Consider the following 19,265-nt stretch of genomic DNA (forward strand, 5'->3'; position numbering starts at 1 on the left):
CTCTCTCCCCATTTCACTCTCACGATCATATCAATAATGCCGAAAGATCTAAAAAAAAAAACTTCTACAGTCACTGACCCGCTAAAGTTTTCCACTACAAACATCAGAAAACACTTTTCCCTTGAGATTCTCTGTCAAAGCATCATTGAAGCTGTCCCCGATCAGCTCTTGCTTGTTGTTTGGTCTCTGCTTCTAGCCTGGTCCTCAGAAGAGGAATGAGACTACTGACCCTAACCTAAACTCTCACCTCAATCAACTCTGAGCCATTTATGAGCTCTTTTGTGCATTAACTATATTTGAGACAACACAGCGGACTAAGAAACCTTAGTGGCCCAATGGCTAATTACAGGTGAACCCTTTTAATTTGGGCAGTATTTGTTTTAAGGGCTTAATCTCACACACAACTCTTTCCACACAGACGTCCACCCACTCAAATGAAAGCTGACACTATACACAAGTACAATTATTTAATTTCAAATTGAATGTGCTAAAGCACAGTGCCTGAAGAGTAATAACTGAGCACATAATGTAGCTCTGGACTGTATCTGTCTAACCCTTCCCTGTCCATCCCTCCTTCCCATCACTTCGTTTTCTCCCATTTTCCCCTCTCCTATCGTCCCCTTCATTATCTTTTTTTTACCTTTACCTCACACTCGACCTCCTTTAGGTTTTCTTTCCTTCCTAACCTTCCCTCCTCCTAGTCTCTTCTCTTTTCCTAACTCTTTCCTCGTTCTCTGCTCCTCCATCTGTCATACTGAACCATCTCTCTCTCTTCTCTTCATCAATCCACCTGTTTTCCTCTGTCACCCGCTGTGCTTTTGTTATCCTGTCCACTTTGCCACATGTCAGCCCCCGTCGCTGGCCATTACTGATGATGTCGCAGCTCCTCCTGCCTATTAACGCTGATGTCGTTGTGCTTCTCAGATCCTGGCGGCGTACAAGGCCCTGATGGAGCGCTTGCTGAGCATGCTGGGAGCTCAAGATTCCACGCAGAAGTCCAAGGAGATTATACAGCTGGAGACTCGTCTGGCCAATGTGAGCTTATTGCGTGTGCATGTGAGCTTATGTGAGTGTATGTGCGTGTGTGTGCGTTGTTGTGTAAAATGTTCTCTCTCTCCAGATCACTGTGTCCGAATATGATGACCAAAGAAAGGACATCAGCATCATGTACAACCGCATCACCCTGAGGGAGCTACAGCGCATCGCTCCTAGTGTGGGTACCACACACACACAAACAGCACATAAACACACACACCCACACAAACAGCACATAAACACACACACACACACACACACACACACACACGCACACACACACACACACACAACACATAAACATCATTTATGATATAATGTGTGTATATGCATGTGAACTGAATCAGACCCACACACAGAGACCTAAGTGACTCAAGAGCTGTCCGCCAGCAGGGGTAGTTGATGGAAAACAATGAAGGGAAGGGACGGAAGGAGGGGGTGAGACTCTGGAGACACGAAGAGGGAGAGTCAAGAAGGTGGAGGCTCTCCTCTGAAGCAGCGGGAACACCAACAGAGAATCGTCAAGATGTTTTAATGGTCGAGAAGGAGGACTGGAGGGAGGGAGTGGAGCTGCAGACTGTGAATGTGCTGAGAGGAAGAAAAATAGATACATTTGTCAGATTCCCAGCCCCAAAAAAACTGTGTGGAAACAAAGGATGTGACAAGGAAAAGGAGAAAACTGGAAAGACCTAGATCAGACGATGAAGATTCAAATAGAGTAGACAGAACACTGCAATGTCTCTTCAGTGTGTTACTGCTAGTCATTAGTCCAAATGCAACTAAAACCCTGAGCTAATCACCCAAGATTTCTGAAAAAAATACAGTCTCAAGGAAGCTGCTGTGGAATTATAAGTAATAGCACCAAGCATGAATAAGCAGAACTCTGCCTTATACAAACCCTCCAAATCATTGTACTCGCTATAAATATAGGATTGTGAATTTAAAAGTATCATTTATGTCTAAAGTATATAAACAGGAACATATGCAGTATACATTGGACAAAGACAAATGAGTAGTATTTGCATTATTTATTCCCAGGAACGTTGTGCATCCTACCGTAGGCCTCCTGCCAGCAGCAAGCTCTGAGCCTGTTTGATTAAGCACCGGGTCACAGGCAGACCTGAAGCAAGGGCACATATTTAATGGGGGGACAGCAGCAGCCGTGAGGGTTGTACAAGCGATTTCCTTTTCCAGTGTTGCTGCTTGCAGCATTAGATCTTAAAGGCCCATTAAATCTGCCCGATTCTCTGCTGTCTGAATCACCACCCTCAGCATCTTCGTCTTCATTTGAGTTGATAAGCCTATATACTGAATTAGATTTTAAAAGTTGGAGCACTACCCAATACAAGTAGCAATATTACAGGATAATTTCATGTGTGATTTGACTGTAATGAAGTAAATGAAGATATGAGCCATGGCTCTTTAAAACTGAATTATATCAGTGCAGTTCTATTCTAAACCTGCCTGATGGAATGGGCTGTTTACTTGGTCTGTGATGATGCTAGTTGCAGTGTAAACTGTACTGAACTCAGTAAGCAGAACCCTGAATTGGAGACTCAGTTGTTGCCTTTGTCGTGAATGCATTGATTCGTCCAATGGCTGCCGCTGCTACAGAACGCCTATTTATTCAAAATGTATTAATATTGAACTGTTCTTGATATCTTCAAGCCCCAACAAACACTGACTCGCTCACTTTGTCCATTTCACAGTTGTGATGTGATATCAATAGGTCCTCATAATATAACATTACTGCAGCAAAAATGGCTTTTGTGACGAAATTGCCATTCGTCACAAAAGCCACAACAACATAATTGTTGCCTGTTTTAAAGTTACCAAGGCCAGGTCTAGAAGTGAAAATTATCTAAATGCGGGTCAATTCCTCATATTTTTACACTTATTTTCCAAATCTTTCCTTCCTCACAGCATCTGGGTTGCTATATTGCGCTTTTAAGTGTCTGACACAGGACCACACTGATTCTGAAAGCATCATGGTCTGTGGCCTGGAACTCCCAACCGTTCAAAGAGTATTTAGCACATTTGACAACAACTGTGTTTAACCTAAAAAATAATTGACTCGATCAATCCTTGTGCAACCACAGCTTCACTGGAAACGGCTGCTGGACAAAATCTTCCTCGAAAACCTCTCGGAGGACGAAGAGATCGTGGTGCTGGCTACTGACTACCTACAGAAAGTGTCTGACATCATCAATACCACTTCAAAGAGGTAAGGACAAAGAGAGAATGCGTGTTGTTTGACGGCGGGGGGGCAGGGAGCGAAAGATGAGGGCACTGAGGTGTATGGAAAATCGATGACATTAGATGTATGCATTTTTGAGTCTTTTCTTTTTTAGTGCGAGTAAGCGCTTTTGTTCTTTAGTTTGTGTGTGTGTGTGTTCCCTTTGGTTTAGGGCTGTCACTACTATTTTGGCTACAACGTATAATGTCACGAGTTGTATGGATTGGGCTTTGAGTGGTGCTATGCATGTATTTGTGTGCGCATTAGCCAGTGTGTGTGTGTGTGTGCGTGTGTGCGTGTGTGCGTGTGTGTGAGGTGAGTCACTGTTGGGTGAACTTCCACTTCTACAGCAGATGATTATTATTGATCTCACACCCACACCTTTCTACCACCTGCAGACTTAGAAAGACGCACATAGACGGACACACACACACACACACACACACACACACACACACTCACACTCACACTCACACTCACACTCACACTCACACACACACACGCACTTCACACTCCTTCTTCCTCTTGACAGACTCCATAGGAAGCTATAGAAGGCTGTTGTACACCGGGATGTGTGTTACAGCCACTGACAGCTCGCCAGTTGTCCTTTACACAAATACACAACAGCCCTGGAGGAGTGGTGACTGGATGGTTGACTAAAATGTCACCTCTACCTTTTTTCTAGGCAAAGAGGTGCGTAGTATTTCATTTGTCACAACAGCAAGTCCACGTGCTAAACATCGACCAGGTCACTGTGTTGTCACTATGACCCATTAGTTCCTCCGGTCAACCAATCAGTGCCTCAACCTGATAAAGACACATTAACTTAAACTTTTGATCAGCTGATGAACAGCCTACTTCAGTTAAATTGTTGTTTTCAATAAATTGCCTGCTCACAACTTTTGGGCTATTGTTCCCATTTCTTTTTTTTGCATTTTGAAACTCTACTTAGAACCTTCCTAAGATTCAACAGTGCAAAATGCAAATTCATGCATTTTTTAACTGGTCTTAAGATTTTGATCAGGAGTGTATGTGCCATCATGCAAATGGCTTCACGGTTGCTTTAAATTGCTCAACTTTATGTCTGCATTTGTTTTTTTTCCCTTCTCCAGTTAGATTGTATGTATTGTATGTTTTTTTTCTTTACTTCTTATTATTGTGGCCACCAACCTTTGTATTTTATATAAATTACTTTAATGATCAACAACAAAATAATGTATATTTCTGCAGCGATTTGGCTCAGCTCCCATCAGTGTCAGGTTTTCTGTTTTGAGCTGCTATTTCTTTTAGAACAAACTATTCCTGATCTCTTTTATCTGCGCTCCTTCTTTGTGAAATGTAGAGCACATGCATCGAGTCAGGGTCATATCATTGAAGGGTTTCATTATCTCCTTTGTGAATATACAGCTACCTGCGCCTCTATCCAATCCATTATCGCAGCCTCACTTCTCCACAGGTTGCAGGAGCCAGGTTTAATGCTCTGTCTCTTCTCTTGTTGTTTACCAATCTTCTCTCTGACTGTTCTGTCCATCTATCCTTCCTGATGGCTTCAGTAATAAACAAGACTCTGCTTGCATCATCCTCTCTCCCTGTCTTCTCTCCCCTCCACCTGGGTCCATATGACATCCTGTCTTCTCTCCATGTTATCGTTTCTTCATAACAGAGTGGAGTCAGGGTAGAACTCCAGTGCGGCGCTATACACAGTAGCTTTACTTCTTTTTCCTTGTTAAATCAAAAGCTGTTCCAGTATGTGACCAGAACATGCAGCATTTAAAAATGTGCCCCTTTGCCAGTAAAGGGAAAAATAGACGATCAAAATTATGTTGTGTCCAAACTTAATAATGCAACTCATCTCAAACGTTTTGCTAGACACTCAGCCTGGTAAATGCCCACATCTTTTAAATCACAATTACAACGTTTAACATAAATAGACTGTATTTATATAGCACACACATCCATACAGTGCTTCTATATCACAAACCATTCATACACTGCTGGCACAGCTGTCAAGGAAATTGTTTACCATCCTCTGAATGCATAGGAGCCAAGATCGAACCACTGACATGTTAACCGACTACATCCTGATCCAGTTGCCCAATTGGCTGTTCATGTCCATGTCAAAGAAATCTAACATTCGGAACGTTATCATGATTATAGCAACTTCAGGAGTCCATTCACAAACTATTGGGCTTCCGCTACTTTCCGGTCGAGCTGATGAGGGTTTGATTGATGAAGACCCCATAATTGATTAATGATAATTGCACACAGGTATCATGAGAGGTCTGGTGTAATGCTGGAGGAACGGCCAACCGACGTTTTGGAATTTCTCCCGGTGCTGCCGAGGTCCAGACTGACAAACAGGTCAATGTATGGGAGAGAGATATAGAGAGAGATACAGTGCGACCAGGAGCTGCACACAGCTCTGCAATGATGCTACTGCACTGAACAATAAACTAGAGACTGTTTCTGTTATCACAAGAAGTGCAAGTTTTTTTCCAGCTCATTATGAAACTGCAGTGAGACGAATTCGACCTCAGAGTCGCAGTAATTAATGGGAAACACTGGTCTTTTCAGTTTTGAGCAGTGTCCTTGTATGGAAGTCCATTCGACTTCCATACAATGACAGTTAGCAGCAACAGTTTGAACTTTTAAGACTTTTTCTCTCTGTATTTCTCTCTTTCAGTCAGTCAGTCTTCTTTTCTCTCTCACCCTCTGTTCACCTAACTCTCCTATCCCCTGCTCCACCACCTCTCTCCAACTGTCTCTCTTTCCCCATCTTCTCTGGCTGCCTCTCTCCTTTTCAACTTTGCATGACCACCCTGTAGTTGCCCTCAATCTGCCTCAATCTACCAGCTGCTCTCTGCTCTCCCATCTCTCCATCTGCCCGTCTGCCATTGTTACCTATCTATTCCTCCTTCAATCAATTCTGGGGGCTACCTTCTGTCATCTTCTCCCCTCACCTGCTCCTCACTCTCCCCCAACATCTCTGTTGTTATCCTCTCTCTTTTTAATCTCTCTCACTCAGTCTCCACCTCCAGTCTGTCTCCAGGTTCCGTCTCCTAGAAGTTCATTTAAGACTTTGAACAAAGCTTGGCGTTACCCATTCACACACACAGACACACACAGACACACACGCCATACGCACACACACAGACACACACACACACACACACACACATACACATGCACACACACACACACACCCAGTTGTACAAATGGTGGAGTGGCGCTATGGGGTATCGCTCATTAGCATTGCTTATGAATGCCCCGGTTGCTCACATCAAGGGGTCCTTTCCACCACTGCCAGTTATTAACAAGTCAAACAGCTTGTAGCAAGAACAGAAAACACATCCACAGATACAGACTCCAGGAAACTGAAGTTAACATTCACGTGGAGATAACACCAGGAATCTGTACCTGCAAGTGCAAAATCCTGTCAGAACAATAAACACTTCCTTCCTCCAGTGTTTCATCTGCTGGGTAGTTGTGTTACTTCATGTTTGCTTTTCCCAACTAATTAATTTGACAAACAATTATTTCAGTGTTAGTAGGGATCAGTGATGCCGGTAACGTGTTACTTAGTACTTAGTACCGCGTTACTCTAATCTGGTTAAACCGCTGGGCACGTCCTGCTGCTGGGGGAGCAGTCGCCCCGTCGCCCTCCTCTCCACGCAGCCGGAGGTTCGGTGGGCGGCACTCCTCAACGGGCTTTCCTTCTCTTGGGCCGCGGGGCATTGTCCGTCGCCGGTGTGGAAGGCGGACACCGGTTTTAGGGGACAGGGTACGGCGGTCAGCGTCGGCGACTCTGAACGCGTGTCCGGCCCTTCTCACGGATCACCTCAGCTACGGCGCCCGCTGGGGGACCCTCCACTCGCGCGGCGGGCTCCCTCCGGTGGTTTCTAATAAAGTGAGTGTTGGCAAAACCGCTTGTCATTTTTATGTTGAGGCGGCGGGGGTGTTGTCGGCAGCTGCTGAATGTAACCAATAAAGTAACTTGTAATCTAGCTTAGTTAATTTTTAAATCAAGTAATCTGTAAAGTAACTAAGTTAATTTTTCAAAGTAACTTTGGCAACACTTTTAGGGATATTATATGCTACTGACTTCATGAAAAGATGTCGCAACAGCGGAAATAGCATAAATATTAATCAAGATATATGGAGTCTACAGCCATGCTAGCAGCTCTGTGAGGCTCTACTTATCACTGTGCTGTGTTGAGCTTGTTGAGCTAACATCAGTATGCTAACACGCTCACTATGATCATGTTAACATGCTGATATTTATTCTGTATTCATGCAATGTTAGCAGAAGAGGAAAACACTCAATATTCAGACTCAGGTGGTGATGCATTTGCATTGGCTTCTCCTACAGTTTGTTGACGTGTCTGTATAGTTTCCCTCACCATGAGGGAAATATTTATACTTTCACATGGACACTACTGGTTAGTTTGGTTTGAATTAGTCATGATTGACAGCTGAGACTGACTCACAATTGGTCAAGCGTCTGTGTCAACTGGACTTCGCTACCACGGCTCCATCCCCAGATCAATACTGTACAGACTGAGGCCCACACACTCGCACGGTTCCATTGTTTAGCCTCATATAGCTGGAGTCAAAGGTTGTGGCAGAGGTGTTGGCCCATGGTGTCATTGTCCAGTAGAGCAGACGATGAAGTGGTTTTGTTCTTCTCATCGTCACAAACGGACCACAGAAAAACTGTTTTTCACACAGTCATACTTTGATGAACTTTTGTCACCCACCGATGCACACAAACACACACACACACACACACACACAAACACACACACACACACACACACACACAAACACAAATCAAGAGTGCATTGAACTCATAACAGAGCCAAAGGCATTGGAACAGACTTTCATATGAATGCAGACAGGGAGAGGAGTGGAATCTTGGTAAATTGGAGGAACAGTTTGAAGTTGAACTCTGAGGTGAAAAGGTGTCCGACAAGAACACAGACAGGTGCTTCATCTGACTGTTGTGTTTCATGACAACGGGATGGACGGTTAAAAATTAATGGATCCCCCCCGCTCTCCTTCTTTTGACACCTTGTATTTCTTTCCTCCTACCTCCTTTCCCATGTCATTTCTTTTTTCATTTCCCTTCTCCATGGCTACATATTGTCCCTTTTCTCCCTTAGTCTTCTTTACATACTTTCTCTCACTATGTATTTTATCTGACTATCTGTCTTACACCCATTTTCTCTACTTTTCTATTTTCTTTATCCATCCATCCATGCCTCATTCAGACTCCACCCTGATCCTTTCCCTTTACTACCAGTCATGTTTACCACCATGCATTAAGTATTTTCTTCTCCTCTGTCTTCATTCTCTTAAACTTGGTTTGGGTTTGCTATTGACAACTCCATTTATCCATTGCACTCTCATTTTCTCCTCTGTCCATTTTTTCTCTCACTCTCTCCATCTTTTAGGCATCTTATTGACCAATCCTTTTCTCCATTATTATCTCTCTCCATCCTTACCATACTCTCACATTGATGGCTTTCCCATCATACAAGGCTACTGACAAGAGAAGTCACACGTCCGTCTCTTCATGCTCCATCCATCGATCTTTCGGTTTTTCTCTCTCTCTCCAGTGTGTGTGTGTGTGTGTGTGCAGTCCCCCTTGCATTGGGGTGACTGCAGCCAATCCCATTAGCCAGATGAGCAGGCCTCCAATGAAGGGGAAAGCACCAGCCTCTCGCCCACATACCCCCTCTCTCTTCTCTCTCTCCGTCTGCTCCCTCTGTTCCTCCGTCACTCTCGAGGGCGTGTGCAGGGGTAGGTGGTGTGTGTTATTTCTCCTGCCTGTTTGGAGTCAGCTTTGAAGACTAGCGGGGAGAGTCTCTCATTTCATGTGTGTTTGTTTAGAGGCGTTTTAAGCAATACAATCAAATTGAGTTCATGAGTAACCCACAGAAAAGATGGAGCACCAGCGGTGGGTTCGCTTCCTGCTGGGTGCACCACTTTTAAAAATGCCCACTCGAGGTAGTTGTAAAGCTTTTGTTCACATGACGCTGTTCATCAAACGTTGGATTTCATGGTTAAGTAGCTTTCAGCAGTTGAGGTCTGATTCCCAGCTGGGCCTCCCAAGCTGAAAATACATGCAGACCTGCTGCTATATGATGCTTTGGATGTACATCTCACACATTTTTTTTCTTTTCATGTCTCATTACTACACTTTAATCTTATTATTTTAAATGTAAAATTATTATATCTCTGCTGTCTGCATATCCAGAACTGAAGTTTGGACCAGAGGAGGTTCTCCCTTCTCTATTACCTACAGGGTCATTACCTGTGCTAATGTGTTGATGCAGTGCACATGGGCAGTATCTTTTCATCTCCCGATCCTTCACATTAAAAAAGATTCACCTAATTATCCCTCACTTAGTCCTCGAGTGATTAAACCTACTTCCTGATCTGAACAGGACTCTGGCAGACAGTCCCTCTGCTTTCGTTTAGCTGGGCTGTGACTCCATGACTGTGCAAAGCACACTAACACATGATATGCAGGGAAGTGTGGGGTGATGTGACCCTGTAGGGGAGTTTCAAGGGGACTTATGATAAATTTATGTCATTTTATATATTTTGTGACTCATTCCATTCTCCATCTAATGCAAAAGATGGGATCTTCAGAGGAAAGTTTGTTGAAAATGTCTTTGAGTTTCCCTTGTCAAAACAGTAATACAGATACAAATTGCTTTACTAATTATCCATCATTTAGTTATATAGTATATCAATCAATCAATAACAATTTATTTGTATAGCCCATATTGTATAGCCCATATTCACAAATCATACATACAATTTGTCTCATAAGGCTTAACAAGGTGTGATATCCTCTGTCCTTAAACGTCAACAAGAATCAGGATAAACTTGTTTTATTAATTGTGTCACTCATTGAAAGGGCTTCTAATGACTCCTGACATGTCTTGTATTCAAAAATGGACTGTAAAAAGTAGGACAACATGACAGCTTCCCCTAAAAGTGAAGCCAAACTATTTCCATCACCACCTAGTGCCTGACTGCACAAGAGGTCATAAATGGAAATGTTAGTGGATTAGACGTGGACTAACTAAAAAGTCACACGTATTAATAATTTGATCTCGAAGATGGTTTCTGTCATTTAAGGTAGTTCTTAGGTCTGCATGTATTATCACACTGATGTTTATTCAAGTGTTCATTTCTGCAGTGAGTTTGGTTGTAATTAGTTATTTTATGCCATAGAAATAAGAGTGAAACGTCATGCTTGACAACTGAAACTGACAGTTGGTAGAGCCCTTGTATTCCCAGGACCTTGCCAACGAGGCTCCAGCCCTAAATGCTAAGGTGCAGACTTGTATTCGGGATATCGTAGCTTCATTTCTGGATAGTGGGAGCAAGTGGGGGCACGTCATCCATCTTTATATACAGTCAAAAGCTTTGTCTCAATTCAGGTCGGCATCCCCCCCAAAGTTCGAACAGATATGAGGCGGGAGAGGTTTGACCAGGATTTACCTATTAGATCCTTCATTGCTTGGGAATGGAAGGTCACAAATGTTGGCTGCATTTGAAGTAGCTGTTGAAATAGAACTGTCTATTCGCACTGCTGTCCCTAAGTCATAAGATGCAGCTCCTGAATTGAGACACACAGCTTATGTATTCAACACACCTCAAATTCTGAGCAATCACCTGCTGATGTTTTATATATACACACTCTCTCGCTAACTCGCTCTCACACACACACACACACACACACATACACACATTTCTAGCCCCCGCACCAGCCTGAGACATCTCTGTCCGTTCTCTCTCCCTGAACACTTGAGGACAAAATTGACATTAACCATCCATCAAACAATGCATCACTGCCAAAACCTGGTAATTAGAGGTTGGTACTACAATAGGAAGTCAAACTGCTACAGCCTGACCTTAGCTGTAAATTTGTTGGGTGATGAAAATATAGTTGTTAATAACCTTTTGATTTCTAGTGTTTCACTAACAGTCTGATTTAACAAGTCAGAATGCGTGCATCGTTTTCAGATCGCCTTAGCAGCAGTCTCATCACTGTTCTGACTCAGTGTAACAGTGATTTGAGGGCTGGATTTAAAATGGTGTCTACGACTTGTTATGGATGTAACAGCATCACATTACTTTTGTATTTTAATGTTCTCCATTTACATAAGAACATAAAAGCGTTTGCTGTCAGGAAAGAATAAACATATGTTGTTTCAAGTGTTTGCAATGACCGTTGTCCTGCTTCCTGGTGAAGACTGCCGCATTTAATCGGCTGCTACACTCAAACCGTGCAGCCATGAAAAGAAAGCAGACCACGGGTGCAAATTTAATTAGCGTTGTGTGTTTGTTTTTTTGGTAAGCACACAGCTCATTGTGGATTATCCCCCTTTGCTCTGAGAGATTACTGTCATCGCTTTTCTTCATAGATGCCTCGAGTAAAACCTCGCTCCTCTCCCCGACACTCCCACACACCAGGAGGGGAACTGCAGGTTTTACCATTTCCATATAGATGACTTCCATACGTGTATCTTCTCTTTTGAGGCAAACACATAATCTGCCGCACACAGGTGATGACAAAGTTACGCCGAGCAGCTAATCGCGCGAGGCAGCCACACATGTAACACATGTTGATTAGCTGATGGTGGCTGATGATCAAGGACACCACCTGAGGCTCTCGTTCTTTTGTTCGCCCTCCCCTCACTCCACCTCCTGCTTTCCTTTCACTTTTCCCGTCAATTAAATTCACTTCACAAGTGCTTTGTTGGCGGGGACCTCAGGGTGATGTCGCCGAGGCGCATTTGATTTAATATCTGGTGTTGCATCAAAAAAAGGAAAAAACAGTGGAAAACAACAACAGGCCTTAAGGTTCGCGTGGCGATCTCCCAGTAGGGGTGATGGAGGGGGGCATTTGTCTCCGCAGGGCAGATGAGATGTGTGCACCCAGTGGGGGCATGAGGACACAGCAGCCTCTCTAACTCTGTCGTCTGGGGGAGTTCGGGAGACACAGCTTGAATACATTAATGAATGATCCATTCTCTCGCCTCCCACTCGACACTTTCCTCGCCCCTCAGCTGCCCCTCCGCTGAGTGTCACTCTGGATTCGAGAGAGCTGTGCTCTAACTGTTAGACCCTTTTGACTCCTCACCGCTCGCTCTCGATCACTGTCCCCCTCTTGTTTTCCCTCTTACTTTTCTGGCTCGGAGGGCAAATGTAAAAACAGAAACTGGGCCATGAGGAAGATTACAGCTTGACACCGCAGACGTCCCTTTACAAAGACTCAAGTCTGTCCATACTCCTATAGACGTACTGTGAAGAAGAAGAGTGCATATCTCCCCCAAAGTCCAACAGTCCCCATAAAATCAATCAAACAGCACCAAATTTGACACTAGATATCAGTCCTCTTAACTGTGTCTGATGTTTTTCATCAAAATCCCTGATTGATTCATGGGCAAATTGGTGAAAATTTTAAAAAGAGTTCTTTCAAACAATGTTCGGAAAGAATCCTGAATCTGCTTGTTTCTCTGGATCCCCATAAAAAATGTATGAATTCTTCCTAGGCCCATGTTCCATCCCTCCACTATTCATCCACAAACATCTGTTCCTCATATGGTGTTTGAAGAGTTGTTACCGTGTTTCAATGGTAGATTAAATCCAAACCAAATCAATGAAAATGTAGCTGACCCATCCTTCTCATGTCATCTGTCTTAGGGTTCTCCATAACTACATGCTGTGGCGCATTGTGGTAGCGCTGAGCGAGCACCTGTCCACGGCCTTCCGCAGCATCATCCACGAGTTCTCTCGGGAGATCGACGGCACAGAGCAGCAGCTGGAGCTGGGCCGGCTGTGCCTCACCCAGGCCAACAAACACTTTGGCATGGCTCTGGGAGCCCTGTTCGTCCACCAGCACTTCTCCTCTCACAGCAAGGCTAAGGTATGGATGGATGGATGTTGGGACCAAAGATGGATGGCTTGATTGTGATGGTTTCCATTTGGTCCCAAATTTGTTCATTTTCACTTGATGATTTAGACATACAGAGAGTTATCAGTCAAGCAAAGCTAAAAATACTCTTAATTAAAAAATACTTTTTTTTATTTTTTTATTCAGCTTTGTTCTGCTTGGTTTTATTTTATTGTCCGGACAGTGAAAGCATTATTTCCTCATATTAATTGACAGTTTTGTAGTGGACTGGTTTTGAATTTTCTCTGAAACTTCAAAACCAGTGCAATACAAAACTGACTTTATAATAGTTGCATACCATATGCATTTAATATGTAATATGAAAGTGAGATAGCATAAATGTTTTCTATCATTCCTCTCCCTGGGCATTTTATATCTACCTGCAGTACATGGGCATGGTTGGTTGGTGCCCAGAGAGAACAACACAAATGTCATAAAATTCAGGAAATAAGTAAACCAAAACTAGCACATTTTGTCTAAAAGCTAATACAAGGAAGCTGCCCAAATCCAACCCTATACTTAGTCACACTCTGGCAAGCAGCGCTTTAATTGCATGTGACTTCATTCCCTCAAATGATGCAAATAAAGTGGCTTACTGGGTCTGGCCTTACAGATTACACAACTTTTCGGGGAGTTGTATCGGGGTAGATAACTCAGACGTTTCAGATTTTTAAGACCCAGTTTGGAGATTGAACCCTGTGTCATGCTTCAACTGTATCATTTATTTTTAATGAATGTTTTACCACCAATACTTAGACTATGATGTGTGCATAAATGAGCAATAAGTCTGCAGTCCTAATGGTTCCAAAAAAATTACTTGGAGAGGAATTTCACTAATGTCAAACTATGCAATGTTCAAAGGCAGCAAGAGGAAAACCCACATAACTGACCTGGAATTCAATTTTTTTTAATTCACTTATTGCTGAAATATAACAATATTTTAGAGTAGTTTCATCAAATCTTACACTAAGGGTTGTGACAGGTTTTCCATATTTTTCTTTTCTCTGACTCCACATGGACGATGTAGGGAAGGGGGGGGGGGGTTCTGACATGTCTAGATGTCTTTAATTTTAATTTTGATGAATCACAGCCACCTCCTTAGCGTCTGTACCTCTCACTAACTGCTTCTTTTTGTTTCTGATTTTCTCTACACTGAGGTCAGACTTTTCTAATCCCCACTTCTGCCATTTGGTCGCCTTCTTTTACACCTTAATCCTCCACTATATGTATTCTTATCTAGACTGGTGTCAATTCTAGGACATGGGGATGTTGGTCCCAATGGGATTTCTGACCTCTGTAACCCCAGACTCTTTCTCTAAGCCCTCCATCATCGCCTTTCCACCTCCTACTCCTTCTTCTTATACTCTGACTATCCACTCGTGCACGCTCTCTTGCTTTGAGCTGCCTTTTCTTCTCCTCTTGCAAACTTTCAAATCTCTGCCAAAGCTCAGGACTTTTAAAGTAAATTGGACACAAGTGGATGAGTCCACTGATTACTTTCTATGTACTGTACCTTAATTGAAATTAAAGTTTGCAAGCTCCCAATGTTCTATATAAGATTCTAATGAGATACAAAGTGTAAATTTCAAAGACGCTTCAAGCCAGTGGCTTCTGTCTGATGAAGAAAAGAATGGCAGAGAGGGTGTTTTTTTAGGGTCAAGCCTCCATTAGAGCATGTTTTTAACCTAATAAAATGAGAGTTAAATCCATAAGCATCTAAACATCACACTACTGGTCCTTTAGAGTGTCTACAGGATAGAAAGTCTCACACTTGCTGCACTTTCTGGCATTGTCCCTGTCCTCATCGATCATTTTACATTGCTCACAGACATGGGTGTGTACAATGCTGGCATGTCCACAAAGGTTGGAGACCTCATTATCAACACCAGAGGTACCAGACCTGAGGCCAGTGGCGATGTGTGTAGCCTTGACTGACTCACTGATGCTTCTTGCCTCAGCATGACCTGGAATTAATGAGCGTCAGGAGCTGAGAGGCTGACAGGAGACAGAGTGGTAAAGACAAGCTTTGCTGTTACTCTGAATCGCCAATGTGGAGAGATTGTCGAGGGACACAACATGTTCCGGTGCCATTCAGGGGTAGCATTTCTGCTTATGCTGGGTTTTAGAAAGCACAAGTAGAATTCCTTTAAAGGTTATTTGAGGTTTGGACAGAAGAAGTTCTTTGTTCCTATCACAAGAAAAAATAAGTTATTTAATAATTGAATTAAGTTTAGCGCCAAAACATTTTAAATTCTTTCAGACGCATTATCTGTATGTGGCATCTAGAGCATAGTTAAGATAAGATAGAGAATCTGAAACAGTTGCTGTCATGGATTCTGACAGGACATGAACTCAGCTTTTCAACACAAAAGTCGGATACTAACAACTATCCAACACATCAACCCTTATACCCTTACATTGTGCCTTGCGAAATAAAGGTTTGATGGAATCATGTGGAATTATACAATGTTCACATGATTACCAGGGACACAAACAAATAGCCCACAGAATCATTGTAGATAGACCTAAGCAGCTTCTGGTTATTTAAAGGGCTACTCCATCAGCTTTACACATCAAGCCTGTTTATGTCTTGAGAGGCAGCTGTGCTGTACGATAAACTTCCACAACTGACGTGACTTGAGTCAATATATGCTCTGTCTGGAGATAACATTTAAGAGGTATCAAATCTGGAAGTGTGGACCTGGAACGAAGTTAGTTTATCAGACCTCTGGAGTCTGTTCTGTATCTCTGCTTGAGACTAGTGGCTCCATACAACATTAGCTGCTACAAGCATAACCCACACACACACACACTGACACACCAATCTTCAACCAAACTGCCTTTAGTCCAGTGACAGGTTATGACTAAAAAATATCCTTTCGATCTTCATCCTTAAAAATATAAATTTACGGTAAGTCTGTCAATTTTATAGGCGGTGATGGAGTAAGTACTCCAAAAAAGTAACACGCTAACTTTTCCACTTGAGTAAAAGTAATGTACTCACAGTATTTAAAGTAAAATGACTTGCTGAGTCTATTGCCTAATGCAGTGGTTCTCAAAGTGGGGAGGCGCAGACACTCTCCAGGGGGGGCGCGATGTCACTAAGGGACTGGACTGACACAAACAAATCAAATACTGTTTCGTTCCTGATCCACCAATCAAAAGAGGAGTGTTATCATTTGAATGCAAGTTGCACGTACGCTTCCGAGTTTAAAAGTAACTGCAGGCATGGTCAGCGCTCACCCTCACTGAGACGACACCCTGCAGAGTTTGTGCTCTGTCCTCTATAATTCAGATATTCATTACTCTATAAACAGTCTTTTTAAAGACTCTCTCCTTCCTTAGTAATACCTTTCTGCACTTGCAGCAGGCCTATTCGTAGCCTAATCTAAGGAGTAATTTGCTCCACAGTCTTTTTTAGAAAGCTCATAGCCCCAAGAGCTAGCCTTCTAGCTAGCTAACTTCTTCCAACTGCAGCTAGCCCTTTTCTCCTTAACAACTACCTTTACATATTCAATCATCCACCGTGTTGCAACAAATAAAACACCAGCACTAGAATACTATTCAGTGCTGTCCCTGTCTACATTGTGTACTGTTTTTTTGTTAGGAACCATTGCCTAGCACAGCCTTATACATTTTTCCTGTGCAAGTCGCTCACAGCCACACATACAAACACACTCACAAGACCACGACGTTGCAATTACAACTTTATTAAAATCATACACACTGTATCAGCAAACAAACACAACTATGGACAAGTTTCTGATTCGTAAAAGTCAGGCAACCGATGCGCCAGTTGCGAAGAAGCCAAAGCTTAAAAAATATGATGAGAGCTATTTGCAGTTTGAGTTCACGTCACTGGCACGACCTCAGTGTGTTTTGTGCGCCGAGGTGCTGGCACTTGACAGCATGAAGCCATGCAAATTAAAAAGGCACCTAGACACCAAATACCCCGACTTGAAAGAGAAGCCTGTGGACTTCTTTTTAAGGTAAACGGGATGGCCTCCAGCAACAACAAACCACCATCTCCAAGCATAGCACTGTCTCCAAGCAGTGTCTGGAGGCATCGTATGTAGTTGCTCATAGAATTGCTAAGCTTGGCAAACCCTATACAATTGCTGAAACACTGATTTTTCCGGCCGCGCAAGACATGTGTAGAATAATGATAGGAGAGGGTGCAGCAGCTAAACCCAGCGCAATGCGAGAGGAGGCACAGTTGTTTTTGACTGAAAGTCAAACAGATCTGGCAAAGCACCTGGATGATGCCATGTGGCTTGCCTCCCTCTCCTATTTGGTGGATATTTTTGACCGGCTGAATGGCCTTAACCGGGGTTTGCAAGGCCGCGAATCTAACGTTCTGCTCCTCGCTGATAGAGTGTATGCCTTCACGCAAAAAATGCTCTCTGGCTTGGTCGCATCAGTTCTGGAAACTGCAACATGTTTCCCAGCCTTGCAGACTTCATTGCCGATGCACGTGGCAGTGATTTCACCTCTCTCCTCCAATCAGCTGCTGATCACCTTTTAGCATTTAAGAATCAGTTTGGGTCCTATTTCAAAGAGGACTACCGTTCATTCGCCTGGGTTCGGGATCCATTTCTCTGCTCAGCAGACAAGCTGTCAATAGACATGCAAGAGCAGCTTATTGAGCTGAAGAGTGACAGTAGACTAAAGCATCTGTTAACCACCTCCCCTCTTTCTTCATTCTGGGTAGCATTGATGCCGGAATACCCTCAGCTTTGCGACGTAACCTTAAAAATGATCCTCCTTTTCGCGTCAACTTATTTGTGCGAGGCAGGCTTTTCAAGACTGACTGCGCTCAAAATTAAATATCGCAACCGCGCACAGATCGAGGATGACCTGAGGATATGTTTGTCAAACATTGCCCCAAGATTTGAGGAGATTTTTGTAAAGATCACAAGAGGCCCATAATAATAACAGTATCCTAATGATAGCAATAATAATTGTGATAATAATTGTCTATATGGGCCTAACCTTGACATGTCAGGCCTATCAATAACAATATGCTATCTATCTATCTATATATGGTGGTGTAGTTGAGGGTGGCGGGTGGGTGGGGGGTCCCCAACTACCCCTAACCAGCTTTGGGGGGGCCCAGCTTGCAAAAGTCGCCTGGCCTAATGCAACAGTCTACTATGTCATGGCAACTAAGTCTTCACAAGTGAGCAGGGTTCAAGGTCACCTGTCCACACTGATTGGTTCAGTCGACCAATTCCCCTCTCGTTATGGATTATTAAAAAAAATATTGAAAACAATATGAACATGTTACACAATACATTGCAGTTGAAATGCAGTTGTGTAAACCGTGAAATAAATCTACTGAAGTTAAGAACAAATACATGAAAGACTACTTAAGAACAATAACGAAGTAAATATACTTTGTTACATCCTACCACTGTTTATATGTGGGGAGAGCGCAGGCCAAAACAAAAAACAAAATAACCCCATTTAAACACCACACTTCTGAATGAACCACAAAAAACTGTTATATTACTAAACTTCCTAACACCCAAAACAGGAGAATAATGGGTGAGCCCAAAAATAGCAGCTCTACACTTAAGAGCTTTTGCCAAGATTTACAAAGGACGAATGAAATAAAAACTGAAAGTAGAACAGACTGAAAAATGAAACAATCCAAAAGTAACTCTAACTTGATGCTAAAGCACCAGATTATCAGAGAAGCAGGTTAAATTTGGTATAACACAGCTCTTCACACACTTACATGGAGAGAGGTGCAGCGCCTCAGGTCTGGACCGATCAGAAGCAAGGATTCAGAGCTAACTCACTATGGGAGAATTTCAAACTTTGAAATAAAAAATCTCATCTTTTGTTGCATGAGATGGACAAGGAAAAGATAATCATCACTAAATGATATTGAATCCTCATTTTTTTTCTGTGGAATGAGCTGTACCAAATCTTCTAAAACTTTTTAATGAAAAAGTTTTGCAAGTTTTGCAAATTCGCATCAGTGCCACTAAGAAGAATTTTGAAATGTGGAAT

The 19,265-nt window shown here is 42.8% G+C and overlaps 1 protein-coding gene across 1 annotated transcript in view; it reads left to right on the forward strand.

The window, feature by feature from the left end:
• Positions 1-19,265, forward strand: part of LOC133951910 (endothelin-converting enzyme-like 1) — a 39,615-nt gene that overhangs the window by 1,994 nt on the left and 18,356 nt on the right. The window contains exons 4-7 of the mRNA XM_062386163.1: positions 925-1,035; positions 1,121-1,213; positions 3,135-3,259; positions 12,998-13,220. Of these exons, the coding sequence (XP_062242147.1) occupies positions 925-1,035; positions 1,121-1,213; positions 3,135-3,259; positions 12,998-13,220 (552 nt within the window). The remainder of the gene's footprint in view (positions 1-924; positions 1,036-1,120; positions 1,214-3,134; positions 3,260-12,997; positions 13,221-19,265) is intronic.

This window comes from Platichthys flesus, chromosome 4 (assembly GCF_949316205.1).
Source record: "Platichthys flesus chromosome 4, fPlaFle2.1, whole genome shotgun sequence".
Lineage (NCBI taxonomy): Eukaryota > Metazoa > Chordata > Actinopteri > Pleuronectiformes > Pleuronectidae > Platichthys > Platichthys flesus.